The 13,006-nt window shown below is 39.9% G+C and overlaps 2 protein-coding genes across 10 annotated transcripts in view; one reads left to right on the top strand and one right to left on the bottom strand.

Annotated features, from left to right (window-relative positions):
• LOC103470254 (leucine-rich repeat-containing protein 43) lies at nt 1-8,634 on the top strand. Of its 2 annotated transcripts, none has more exons than XM_008418554.2 (12): nt 1-233; nt 413-625; nt 1,952-2,062; nt 2,397-2,536; nt 3,520-3,758; nt 3,844-4,007; nt 5,516-5,663; nt 6,000-6,139; nt 6,218-6,301; nt 7,881-8,072; nt 8,190-8,301; nt 8,374-8,634. In XM_008418554.2, exons 1-12 carry the CDS (start codon nt 147-149, stop codon nt 8,532-8,534), a joined length of 1,791 nt encoding a protein of 596 aa, XP_008416776.1. In that variant the 5' UTR covers nt 1-146; the 3' UTR covers nt 8,535-8,634. The 2 variants fall into 2 exon arrangements, with proteins under 2 accessions (XP_008416776.1, XP_008416777.1); XM_008418555.2 differs by having other exon boundaries at nt 7,887-8,072.
• Nucleotides 8,635-9,734: 1,100 nt separating this feature from the next.
• Nucleotides 9,735-13,006, bottom strand: part of clip1a (CAP-GLY domain containing linker protein 1a) — a 28,494-nt gene continuing 25,222 nt past the window's right edge. For 6 of the 8 annotated variants that reach the window (XM_008418561.2, XM_008418562.2, XM_008418560.2 and 3 more), the window contains 3 exons: nt 12,524-12,529; nt 10,822-10,943; nt 9,735-10,736 (listed from right to left, as the gene is read on the bottom strand). In XM_008418561.2, the coding sequence (XP_008416783.1) occupies nt 10,508-10,736; nt 10,822-10,943; nt 12,524-12,529 (357 nt within the window). In that variant the 3' untranslated portion in view covers nt 9,735-10,507. The remainder of the gene's footprint in view (nt 10,737-10,821; nt 10,944-12,523; nt 12,530-13,006) is intronic. The other 2 variants (XM_008418563.2, XM_008418559.2) reach the window with 2 other exon arrangements.

Raw genomic sequence — 13,006 nt, forward strand, 5'->3', positions numbered from 1 at the left:
CTCTTTCCGCTCCAAACTGCTTTAGCGCTGGTGGCCAGAGCTCCGCCTGTTGCCTGGATACAGGTGAAGGATTGTAAACAAACAGCAGACCGCAAGCGAAGCCAATTAAATGGCGGCATCATTAGCAGACAGCAGATTCAGGTAACATGAGCTCAACAATTCTCTCTGCTGCGATAGAGAAAAAAATTAGACGTCTCTGTCTGACTGACTTCCCCTGCGGAAACGGCCCCTGGGTGAGTTTTCACTGTCCAGCTCAGTATCCTTACTTCAAGGTTTACACCACTCTGATGTTTTGTGTGTGTGTGTGTGTGTGTGTGTGTGTGTGTGTGTGTGTGTGTGTGTGTGTGTGTGCGTGCGTGCGTGCGTGCGTGCGTGCGTGCGTGCGCGTGTGTGTGTGTGATTTTGATCTTAGAGACGGACCAAAAATGGTTCTGATGAAGCGAGAACAGAGTCACCAGATGTCCTGCTGGACCTGCTGAGGTACCCTCGCTCTCCATGGACGTACAAAGACACCTGGAGCCCCCAAGCTTCAGAGCTGAGAGAGCTGGCTGTGAGAGAACCGAAGCGCCTCAGCAAGGACTTCATACTGAATTACTTCACAACAATACGAATCACTGGCAAAAATGTACGTGCTTCAAGAGATGCACAGATATATTTTACTCTGGCCTGTTCATTAGTGCAGGATGAACATTTAGGTGACTGAAGGAAAAAAAAACCCCAAATGAATTCAAGAATGTTGGAGATTTGTCTCAGCAAAAGGTTCCAGCAGCTGTAGCACTGTTAAACAGGAAGACAATATGAAATTAAAAGCTGTTAAAATGACCCCTCCCCCCTCCCAGGTTTATTCAGTTTTTAAATATTAAAAAAAGAGTCAAATTAAATGTTTTTAATCATCAAACAAACGTTATTGTAAGATAAGGGTAACCTGAGTAGATAAACATTAGCAGTTTTCAAATAACAACTGGTTTTGCCGTCGGTGAGTCTGGAACATCACTGTGGGGGAATTTTAAACCAATCTTATTTGCACGATTATTTTAGTTCAACCATGAACTGCCTGTTTTAGGTTATGCCACAGTATCTTAGCTAGATTTATGTCCAGACTTTGCATAGTCCACTCCAATATTTTTTTTTAGCTAATCAGAGGTGGACTTGTTGTAGTTTGGGAGATTTTTCTTATGAATAACCGAACTGTGCTTGATCTCAAACAGATGCCCTGGCAATCTTTTATAACAGTCCACGCACTTTTTAAGCACTTTATCAGCAGCTTCTGAAACTGGCCAACCGATCTGTCACCACATTCAGACTCATTTAAAATGAGTCTCTTCCTCTTTATCTTCCTCCTTTATGATGCTTAGTTTGAACTTTCTTTACCATGTGAAGAAGTCATCGATTTGTTTTGACCAACAACTGAACCGGCGTACCTAATAAAGTGACCAAAGAGTGCATGGACAGCAGTAGAGAGATTATGTTTTTAAATGTGAATAATTTCTGGACAGTTTTTTTGTTTAATTTGTAATTACTTATTGTCCACAGGAATGATAAACCTGTGTTTACACACTGTTTATAACATTTTCATCCCTCCATCCATACTCATTCAAAAAAGGACAATCTGCAGTGACCAGATAATCTTAAATGCACATTTGGGATTATGGGAAGAAGCACCAGAATACTCAAAAGAGAAGTCAAGCATCCATGTAAACCTTCAGCAGTCCTAACAACAGCTACACTGTGCAGCTCCAGCTGTATCAGAGGCACGTCTATTGCAAAAAGTGTAACTCCACCAACATTAAAACTATGCATGAATTTCCTGATATGGTATGGGATTACCAAAAGATGAAACGTGCATACAACAGTAAATGTTGGGTCCCAAGCAGACATTGGTTTATGAGTTCATCAGCCGGAGAGGGACTGACTAACAAATACACTTTGCCATTTTATCTGTTTCTCTCAGGTTTCGTCTGTTGACGAAGGCTTGTTGAAGTTCTCAAAGCTGGAGGAACTGGTCCTGAGCAGCAACTTGATCTCAGAAATCCCTGCGAAGCATCTTCCCGGCACGTTGAAGGCACGTTGAAGTGTTGCGTCAGAGCGCATCGGCGCGCTGCGTCTATCAGATAAAACGTTGTTTCAGTAGTTTCCACATATTAGGAAAAGCAGAGTCACGGTTAATCACGCACAGCAGGAAACAATAAATGTTCCTCCTTCATCACCTTACATCAGAAGGGATTCTCCTGATGCCATCAGACGTCACGCGGTGTTACGTGCGATGTCTGAAGGTTTTCGGCCCTTCAAACTAGAGGCCAAAAGCCTTTGCGCTCATCTAATGGCCTTGGCAGATGAGATGTTGCATCACACTGAGATGACTATCTGATTGAAAGTTCGTTTTTTTTTTTCTACAGATTTTGGAGCTGCGTGCAAATCGGTTGTCTTCGCTGAGCGGCCTTGCAAGCTGCCCGCCTCCTCAGCTGCAGTACCTGGGCCTCGGATCAAACAGCCTGGGTTCCCATCAAGACATCTGCGATCTTACAGGAAGACACTGGTTAATACATGTACACAGACACATAGAGACGAAGCACATGCAGGAAGTTGTTGGGTTTTTTAAAGAGGCAACATGAAAAAAAACCAGGTCAAAAGAAAGCTCAGTTACAACTGTGGGCTTTTTTGATTGCTCATGAGGTAAGGATGTAAAGCCTTTAATGCCAGCTTGTTTCACTGCACCGTAGGTTTTTCTGATTCGACAGCAGATTTCAGAGGGAACTCCCACTGAAGCCCCAGAGACGGAAACCCTAGCGACTCTTTGATTTGCTTTCAGCAAGAGAGTACATGTTTGTATGAAATCACTGATTATTCAGTGAGTAAAAGTCAGCGAGACACAGCAGATTTATCGTTTGTGTAGCTCGCATTATTTAATGATTAAGCGGCAAGCAAACGTTTTAAGGTGTTCCTGCTTGTTTTTACACGTATTTCTGTTTTTGTTTTGTGCAAATTTCCTTAACCTCATTCAGATTGGACAGAGACAATCCATCAAAGTTTTTTTTTTAAACCATTATTTGTTCAGGAAAAGCACTTTTTTAGTGTTTATATGTGAAAACCCAGGTGCTCTGTTAGTTTGCCATTTTCTTAAAAATGTTAACATGCTTTTGTTAACATGGCAGAGGTCCTGAAGGCCAGTACAGTTAACACATGCCTTTTGACTTCTTCAGCTCAGTTTTCATAATCTGGTTTCTGGTAAAAACCCAGATGTTGTCATGAAAGCATCTGGGGATTGATTGATCTTATTCCTGCGTGAGGTTTTTTTTTTTTAACAAATATGTAAAAAACATATATATATTTTTTAATAACCGTTACATACTGCAGCTTTAAGCAGCTGGTTAAGCAGAATGGTAGCAGGTTGAATTGCAGTTGAATCACACTGCTGCTGCTGCTGCTGCTGCTGCTGCTGCTGCTGCTGCTGCTGCTGCTGCTGCTGCAGAGGCCTCAAAGGTTTTTTGGGAAAACCTTCCTGACTCTTTCTGCCCTCAGGCCCCGTCTGGCGTGTTTGGACCTCAGCAACTGTAACTTCCAAGAGCAGCAATATCTGGTAGCCGCCTTAGAAACTCTCCCATGCCTCAAGACCCTGACACTTAAGGGCAACCCCTTCACCATGACGCCGTCGTATCCAGGTTTCACTGTGGACAGCCTCCCGCAGCTCAGCTGCTTGGACTCCTCGTGGGTCACCACAGAGGACAGGTATAACTTCTTCGGCTTGGCCAGGATAAATGGTGAGCGCATGAAATGAGGACGTCTCGTTTGGCGCGTCGGAAGTGCAAACCTGTTGAGAAATCAGCGTCTCCTTTGCTGTCATAGATCTGGTGGAGGACGTGGCATCAGTCACACTGAGTCTGACCAGGCTGAGGGGAATACCAGACCCGCTGATGCATGTGGATAAGAAGGCTGCTGAGTTTCCAATCGTCACCTACAAATACTTCATCTCATACCGGTTCTGTAGTCGTCATACGCCTGATCATCAGGTGATTTATCCTTCCCATACCTTCAGTTTAACACAGTTCTAAAAATGAGCAGACAACCTAATTTCATTGGCATCTTGTTTTTATTTCTGATTTAAGGATTTCATCTGATCAGAATAATGACTCGGATATCTTAATATTTGTTGGGCCTCAAAATTTTTATGTATTGACATTTATGGTTTCAACATTTAGGACAGTTTTATGGAGCCTGTAAGTATTAGAGCATTAGCTTATTCAATTGAGTCAAATTACTTACTTATGTTGTTGCTGTTTGTAACTTTCTTTGTTTTATCAAAACAAGTCTCTCATGCAAACAAGATTTTGGATTTCATTTAGACAATCCATACAGATATAGGTTAAAAAAAAATGTAAAAAACTTTAAAATGATATTTTCCTTACACCATCCTTTATCATATTTCTCCCAGAAAAAGAGAAACAAAACCAAAAAAAAAAAAAATCATTTTTTTTTCTTGTCGTTTATTCTTGATTCTTTTTCTTATTTGGCTACATTTTAAAGATTTTAGTCCAATACAGCTTCATTTGAAAAGCACTTTATGTTACCGCAAGGATCAAAGTTGCTGTAAAAAGTACATAATAACATGAAAAAATTGCAATTACAAAGACAGAAAAACATAAAATACCAGAATATAAAACACTTTTAAATTGCATAACTGGCCAGGCAGTAAAAAACTCAAGTCAACATCTCATCTGGGGTCAAAAATCAAAGCAAAGCAAGGAGTTATAGGAAATGATCTAAAAACAGACAGTGATGCAGTCTGTTTGCTGAGCAGTGATAACTCATTTCATGGACAATTTACAAAGTTGCTTTGCCACTTCTTGTCATAAAACAACATTTTTATCTGGATGTTGAGCCTTTACTGTTAAACAGCCGGCAGAGTTGTGTCAGATGAAAGCATGCAGTCAATTTGTCACTTAGTGACAAACTTTTATCCAAACTTTAATCGGGGTATTTTCACTCATTCCGTTTTAGTCACGGTGAATCACTTATTATTAGAAAAACACACCATAAAATCTTAACAGAATTCTTGTTTAAAAAATAAATAAAAATCACTGAAGTTTTTTTTTTTAACTCCACATCAAAAGTCAAAAGTGTTTTTGACATTCACACCAAATATGACTGTAATTAAACATCTGACCAGAACTGGACTTTCCCCTTGAGAAAACACAACTTACGGAAAGTTGTAACTACCAAACTTCACAAATGAGTAAAAATTCAAAGCACAAAATGATCCTCCCTTGTTATAGTTTCAGATACTATTACAATATTTTCCAACATCTGTCATCTTGCGTCTTAAAAACTTTGTATCAGATTATCTCTGACTCAAAAAGAGATACAGTTACCAAGTAAAACTATGACATGAAAGGAAAGTGCATGAAAGTCAAAATACTTCATTCTTTTTCCTAACGCTGTACAGTTTTCCTATTTGAGGAGGTACGATCCACAGTTACGCTTCACGGCCTTTCCCGTTCTCGTCTCGTCTCGCCTGCAGGGAGAAGACGGCAAACTGGACACGTCGCCTCACGTGACAGAGGACAACTCTGTCCGTCCAGACCCAGGATCAGATGGGAACACTGGGAAAAACGTGTCCGTCCTGGACACTGCCGTCCCCGCAGTCGATGCTTATGAAACTGAACTACGTGAGAACGCTGTTGTCTTTTAAGCTTTGTACATTTTAGGTCTTCAAGCACAGACTATTGCAGAGCTGAAGAGGCGGCTTAAAAACAGATACAAAAAGTCGTACTAGTCAGTGACAGGTTATAAGGGTTAAAAGCCCAATGTGTTAGCAACACGTTCTGTAAAACAGAGATGGGCTTTTTCTTTGTAAGTCTGATTTACTCAGAGGACAGACATCAGAGACGGTCCTTTATTGTCCTCATCAGGTGTCAACTTTGTCCTCGGCTCAGCTTTCCCTGATCTGTTGAAATTGTGACAAAAAAATCCTTTTCTCTCTTCAACTTCCCTTTGATTTGAAGTGTCGCTGTACGCGACACCAAAACTGTCGTGGTCCGAGTGCTTGGACTTGAATTACACGCTGACGTACAGCATCAGCTGCCTGGGAGACCTGAAGAAATTCTTTACTCACGGACTCCATCTCAATCTGATGGAGGAAAAGGTGCGGGAAACAATATCCGCTGGGAAATTTTAAGCAGGAAAATGTGTCCCAGCTTATTTTAAGCATCTGATATTCTAGACTCTGTCGTGGCTCGCGCCCTCCGAAGAAGCCCAGCACGTCAAACCCAGCCCAACTAAGAAGAAAGACAAGAGCAAAGAGAAAGTGAGTTTATTATTTCATCACCATGAAACCACGCACTGTGAACAACAGGCGAGATTCATTGATCCATTTAGTCGATCAAAATGTTGCAACCGTTAGACAACGAAGCACACAAAAACCCACTTTGAACGATCACAAGACAAAACGATTGTAACAGAAACATAAAAGAATAAGAAGAGAGTGAATAATGCAGGTTACGCTCACTCACAGTGCACTGTGGAGGCAATTCTGGTTGAAGAAACCCCCCCAGAATCATTTCTGGTTAATTATTTAACCGGAAACAAATTAAAACCGTCTTAAAGGCAGATGAGTTAGCTAATTTAAACTCTAAATAGGAATTTGGTTTTGTAAAAAGATGATGTTGCATTGAAAAAGACCTGAATTCAGACCACTAGTTTTGTTAGAAAACACAAATCAAAGTTCAAATATATATATATATGTGCACAAGAGTTAATTCGTCAGTTTATTTCCATGTGTTTGGAGCTCACTGATAGCGAAGCCAAGCTACTACAGCAAATGGGTGATTTATCATCAGAGATTTATTTACTTTCTTCAAATTCATAATTATGCATTTCCTAAGATTACTCAGCCTTTAAGTCAATTTTGGAAAACCCAGAAAATGATGTCATCATCTTTGTAGGCTTCACAACATTTGAGAGGAACACCTATAGATGTGTTTTAGGTGCACCTTAAAATCCCTGCTCCCTTGTGTTGTGACAACATTGGGGGACGTGGGGGGAATGAAGAAATTATCCAAGCTGCTGTTCCATGATGAGACTTGTTCACCTTCACACATCTGGTTTGACCCGGGGTAAAATTTCCAAATAACTAAATGCGTCACTTTCATCTGTAGCAATTACATGCAGGTATAATCACGTTCTGAAGCAACACCTGAAGACATCAGGTCACAAACTCTCAGTCCCACAGCAAATTTGTGGGCAGAGCTAAGAAAGGTTTGGTGAGGCTAATGGTAAAGCTGGTAAATGCTAAGAAGACGAAGCTTAAACGTCCAAACTTGAGGAAAGTAAAACAAAAACAAAAATCATTTAGGAGCCATATAAACGGTGGTAATGAAGGGCTGATTATTGGGCTTTATTTCATCTGACGACACTTTTACTGTAGTTGCATCATTTATTTTGTGAAGCTATTAACACATCATTCAGGATATGACTAACTATTTGTTCACATTTTTGCAGACAATTGAACTGTTTATAAAGAGTTGCTTTGTGAATCAGAATTGCCGTGTTGTCTAGACAGAAGACTTTAGAGAAACTATGGAAGTTTATATCAACTTTTTGATACATTGTGAGGTAGTAAATATGTATCTTGTTGCAACTTTTAAGAATGTTTAGTTGATAAAACCGATATTTTATTCTTGCAGGTTCAAGAATTTAGATATTTTCTTAGTGTTCTGTGTTGCTTTTGGTCAGTATAATTAATCTTGTTTTATTAAAAACAACTGTTTTTGTAATAAGTTCAACTTTATACATGAAATGTAGTTTCTAACATAAGCAAAAGTGCAGTTAGATGGTGTTAAAATACAGAAACATTCACATTACGTCAAGTTTTTGTTCTTTTTCAGAATAAAACGCCTCCCAAAGCTAAAAACAAAAAGAAAAAAGGTCCTCCGGAGCTGGTCCACGACCCACCTATCAGAAAACTACTCCACTCAGTTCACATCCCCATGCAAAGCCTGGTCCAGGGGGGTCATAGGGTCAGTGCTGTCTGCGACTTTGGTCCGCTGCACATGGAGCCTCCACCGAAACAGGAGGAGGCAAGTTTATGTTGCACTGTCCATTAAACCCGTCACTGAGGCTGAAACAACGTGAATTAATTATCAGCTAAGATGGAGAACCTGGTTTACATGCAGCTTGTTTTCACTCATCTTAAGGAAACTGAAAAGAGAACGAAAGGAGACAAGAAGAAGGACAAGAAGACAAAGGACAACAAGGAAGCAAAGGAGAAACAAAAAAAACCCACCGAACAGCAGAAAAGTCCAAGAGGTGAGTAAAAGTTACTCTGCGTCACTTAGGACGTTTGCTCACGACGCCACTTGCTCCTTTTCTGGACCGCAGGAAAGGGGAAAGACGCAAAGAAACGCGACATGGATGAACACACAGTCCCGCCCGTCCCGCTCCCGCCGGTACCGGTGACTGTGGAGCTGAGTGTGGAGCTGCAGAAGTGGAAGACGGTGTCTGATGCTTTTCCTTCCGTAACACCTGTAGAAAACGGCTAAATCGCAGAGCTGAGGTCGACACGAACGTATTCATGAAAAAATATGCCATGAGAACTTTATTTCAGTGGTATGAAATTAAATGCACAGCTGACCAAATTTACAGTGGCATTTTCTCAGTATGGTGTAAAAAAAAAAAAGCCCATCTACATCCATTTCCCTGTAGGAAGGAGTCAGACTTTCTTGTAAACTTCGGAAGTGAGACCAACCTGCTGGAGGGTAAACCTTCACTTTTGTCTTTGTTTTACAGCTCTATAATTTTCTAATGATTTTGGGCTGCATCCATCTTCCCGTCACCAAGTCTCTGCAGAAGAAAAGCATCCAGACAGCATGATGCTGCCTTCACCGTGCATCACCATGGTGGTGTGCAAAGTAGACTTCTCTAATCCTTTGACAAGATTATATTTTTTCACAAGTCCACCGTTTCCACATCAGTGCTCTTTTGGCCAATCTGACAGTTTAGATGAATGTCCCGTTTATTTGCATCCGAGCCTTAATTTATTCTTTAACTATTTGAAATAGCCAGACTTTAACAATCTTTTTTGACCCGACTCCGCATGTTCACAAACAGAAACGCTGGACTGACAGATTAAATTTCACACAGAAGAACTTTTTTGGAAATTACTGGTTGCACTGAATTTTATTGAGGGGTATCAGAAGTAAGAAGGCTGAAACTTGAGGCACACTTTAATTTGTAAATTTTTAAAGACACTTCCTTGCACCTCATCGCTGAATCAGTCTGAAAACATTTACAAGGCTCTGCACTGCAAAAAAAGAAAGGGAACAAAAAGAAAACATTACCAAGTATTTTTGGTCTAGTTTCTAATAGAAATATCTTGAATATAGAAATAGAAATATTTCAGGTGTACCAACTAATAAGTAACTTTGCAGCACAAAACGGGCATTTAAGTCAATAATTTCTTAATATTGATGAAAAATTATCGACACCACTGGCAGATTATTTCACTTATAGTTGGCACATTTTCATCAATATTATATATTTCATCAATGAATTGAGTTAATCTCATTTTTCTTGCTGAAAAGCTATTTGTAAGTTAGTACACTCAAAATGGGATTAAACTAAGATATTTGCACTAGAAACTAGACCAAACATATTTGGTAAGGCTTTGAAGCGTGTACCTTGATGGTTTTGGCTTCAATTTACCACAAATAGAAATTAACATAAATTATGATTACTGTTCATGACTGCATGCAGACACTTTATTCATCCATAAATTTTATTTTCATACAGATATTTAGAACTTATCAAAAATGTCCAAGTATTCATTGATGCAAAAGGAAATCAGCTTCATTAATTAGAAACTTCCTGAAAAGGCCATAACAGGAATCAAAGGTTTACAGTAGGTGAGAATCTTAATACATTTCCCAGCATCCATTTCAAAAGGACCATAGAAAGTTAAACCGATCGGAGCCAAAGAGCTCCGGGTTTCACCGCTCCTCTCCAAACTGTCCCCGTCATAAAGTTACATTATTAAACCTTTTATAGAGTACACACTATTTCCAGGCATAAAAAAATAAAACTATAACTCTTCGATTTTTTTTTGCTCAAAACTGTTTTCAATCAAGTATTTTACAGTTTCAAATGCACATAGTTTAAGATACTATATTATCTCTGTAGCCCCTGACAATCTGTGCAAACAGCGGTCGGATACTGATAAATTAGCTCAACTGAAGCTCACCGCGCTCCCCTCACCCGTTCAGAACCAGGATGCTAAACATTCCCCCTCCAGAGTCGTTCCCAGTTACAAACGGCTGTAACCTTCTGCAACTTCTGGGATGCCTCAACTTTCGGGAAACATTCCGAGAACCGTTCTTCTACAAGGCAAGTGTGGACAGCAAATATGCTTGGCAAAAACAAGCATGGGAGATGCACACAAGCTGAGACCTGGAAAAGAGTGGCGCGACCAAAGATGTGCAAATGTATTGATTGTGCGAACGACGGTTTTAGGAAGGCTTTAAAAGGTCTGGTCGTCGGTGCAGGACTCGGTCCAGTGGCCGAAGACCTCGCAGGTGTCGCAGTATGGCCGCTCTTCACCCTTACTGCCGTGGTAGGTAGTGTGAGGAGGGGAGTCGGGCATCTGCTCCTGCAGGGGGCAGTCTTCAGTCTCGTGGAGATCGAAGCAGTCGCAAATGTCGCAGAACTTCCTCGGAGGAGGTTTCTTCTTTTCTGGCTGCTTGTCATAACTGCAGGAGGAAATAAAGGCACCTCTCTTGAGCTTCAGCAGGAGGCAAAAATAAATACGGATAGTCTGCTTTGACTAGGACTTACTCATTATCCAATTCGCGTGGACTATTCCCATTGAGGGCAGCGGCTGCCATTTTCTCCAGTTTGTCTTTGAGCTCTTCATTCTTCCTCTGGAGGTCGACAATAACTGAATTCAAGAACTCAACCTGCAGGGAAAACAAACCCGGAGCATCATTTCTGCCTCATGTAAAACAAAACCAGAACAAGTCTTCTTAACCAGGGTTTCTGTAGGCTTCAGTAACATGAATTTAACGTGTTTTAAATCCATTTTAAGAACATTATTATTTACATTTGAAACTCAAAGTAACGCATGAGAAAGATTTAACAGCTTAAGCAACGTGAGGTCTGTTGAGACTTAATCCGTTTTTAGACAAAACTTTGACTATGGAGGAAATTGTACATTTAATAAAGAGAAGGTGAATAAAAAGGAGGAAAGCATGTTTATATATATATCTGAAAGCATGTTTGAATGTGAACAATTTATTATAATTTGAAGTCATTTTAAAGTTATATTTTCATATTTCTATTCCTGCCACCAACTATATGTACCGTTATTTTAGCGCCGTAGATCAGGGATGTCGAACTTTAATTTTGGGCCACGAGACGATCAGGAATATCTTTAAAAGGCTGGTTATGACAGAAACATTTGATTAAACTACCCACTAACAAACTGTTAAAATATTGATTAAACAGCTGTCTCATGGGTTTGATAACTTCTTGAAATTAAATAACATTAAAAATCTTTTCACCTTGATCCAAGATGGCAGAATACAGATTTGATTAACAAAATCATATTTAAGCACACAGCTGTAATGTTGAGGGCTCAGTTTCTAGAGACTGGAGGGCCACATAAAAACTTCAGGCCTCGGGTTTGACATGTGCCACAGATTGTACCGCTGCCTCGGTTTATACGCCCAAACTTAAACATGAACAAACTAGAAACAGATTGTTTATATTAACATCTTTTCTTTCTACTTTAATTTTTCATTTAAGGATGCATTATGATCAGTGTACCAGTTGATTGACTGGTACACTGATCATTATATTTGCTTAATTATGGCAGTTGTCAAAATGTAAAGTTCATTGCTTGCTTCATGGCAACTATCATGTTTTTATGCCATAAAAAGGAAAACTGAACTGCCTCGTTGCTGAAATGTGCTGTAGAAGTAAACTTAACTTTAATAGTAGTAAATAAATGGGAGCATTTAGGTTCTGAATCGACAAAAGGTTTTTTTTTTTGTTGTTAACAAAACCAAGCTTTCCGCAGTAACCGCTTTTCACGGTTTCACAATGAAGCTGAACTTTCTCGTAGCATCTTGTCGATTTTACCAAACATAAAAAAAACACCCACATTCATCCAGGATTGCATAGATATCTTGAATATTAGCTGTGTGTCACCACATCCCCTCTAATGATCAAGGTGGTGATTTTCTGCTTTGAGTTGTCAGCTTAAGATAAATCTACGCTTGCACTGAGTCACTGGGAGTGTAAGAAAAATGTCCCAGTCTGAGTGTTTCAACGAGAAACCAATCTGATATCTACGGTACCCTTTCGACCATCAGATTTCTTTTTTTACTTGGGATATAATTAGGGCCTGATTAAGTACTGATGAAACAAGCGTGATTGATCTTTAGGTGACGTAACACAACTAAATTGTGGTTTAAGTGAATGGAAGCCACAGTGAGAAGCATGCACAGATGGAGATGATGAGAAACTTGGAACAAACCGCGTCCTGATGGAGGTGTACCAATGCCAACATCAGACAAAGCACAGAAGAGGCCGATTTAAAGAGAAAAAGATAAGAAAAGAAAAAAAGTAATCAAAATCGGCAGCGGCCCCACACGCTGACAGACATCACACTTACGTCATCGCAGACACAGATAGTTCAGGATGACTTAGGACCAAAAACGGACGAGGGCAGGGGAAGCTGACATGCTGATGGAGTGAGGCTACGGGACGTTTATGCAGAATCTTAGATGATCACGTCAGAAAGATCTACAGCTCTGTCTAAATAAATTAGAATACTGAAAAGTGAATTTATTACTTCAGAAATTCAATTCAAAACAAACCGATTCGTTACCCAGAATGCTAAAGTTCAAGTATTTATTTCTGTGAATTTTGAGGATTCTGGCTTACAGCGAATGAAAACCCAAAAGTCAGTTTCTCTGTATTTTACAATATTTCCAAGCATCACTAATTACAATAATAA

Source organism: Poecilia reticulata, linkage group LG9 (assembly GCF_000633615.1).
Source record: "Poecilia reticulata strain Guanapo linkage group LG9, Guppy_female_1.0+MT, whole genome shotgun sequence".
Lineage (NCBI taxonomy): Eukaryota > Metazoa > Chordata > Actinopteri > Cyprinodontiformes > Poeciliidae > Poecilia > Poecilia reticulata.

Excerpts from the sequence above, each read along its gene's own strand:
- LOC103470254 (XM_008418554.2), top strand. The coding sequence starts at position 147 with ATGAGCTCAACAATTCTCTCTGCTGCGATAGAGAAAAAAATTAGACGT. Across the intron at positions 2,063-2,396 it reads ATCTTCCCGGCACGTTGAAG|ATTTTGGAGCTGCGTGCAAA; the intron begins GCACGTTGAAGT and ends TTTTTTCTACAG. Across the intron at positions 3,759-3,843 it reads CGGCTTGGCCAGGATAAATG|ATCTGGTGGAGGACGTGGCA; the intron begins GTGAGCGCATGA and ends TTGCTGTCATAG.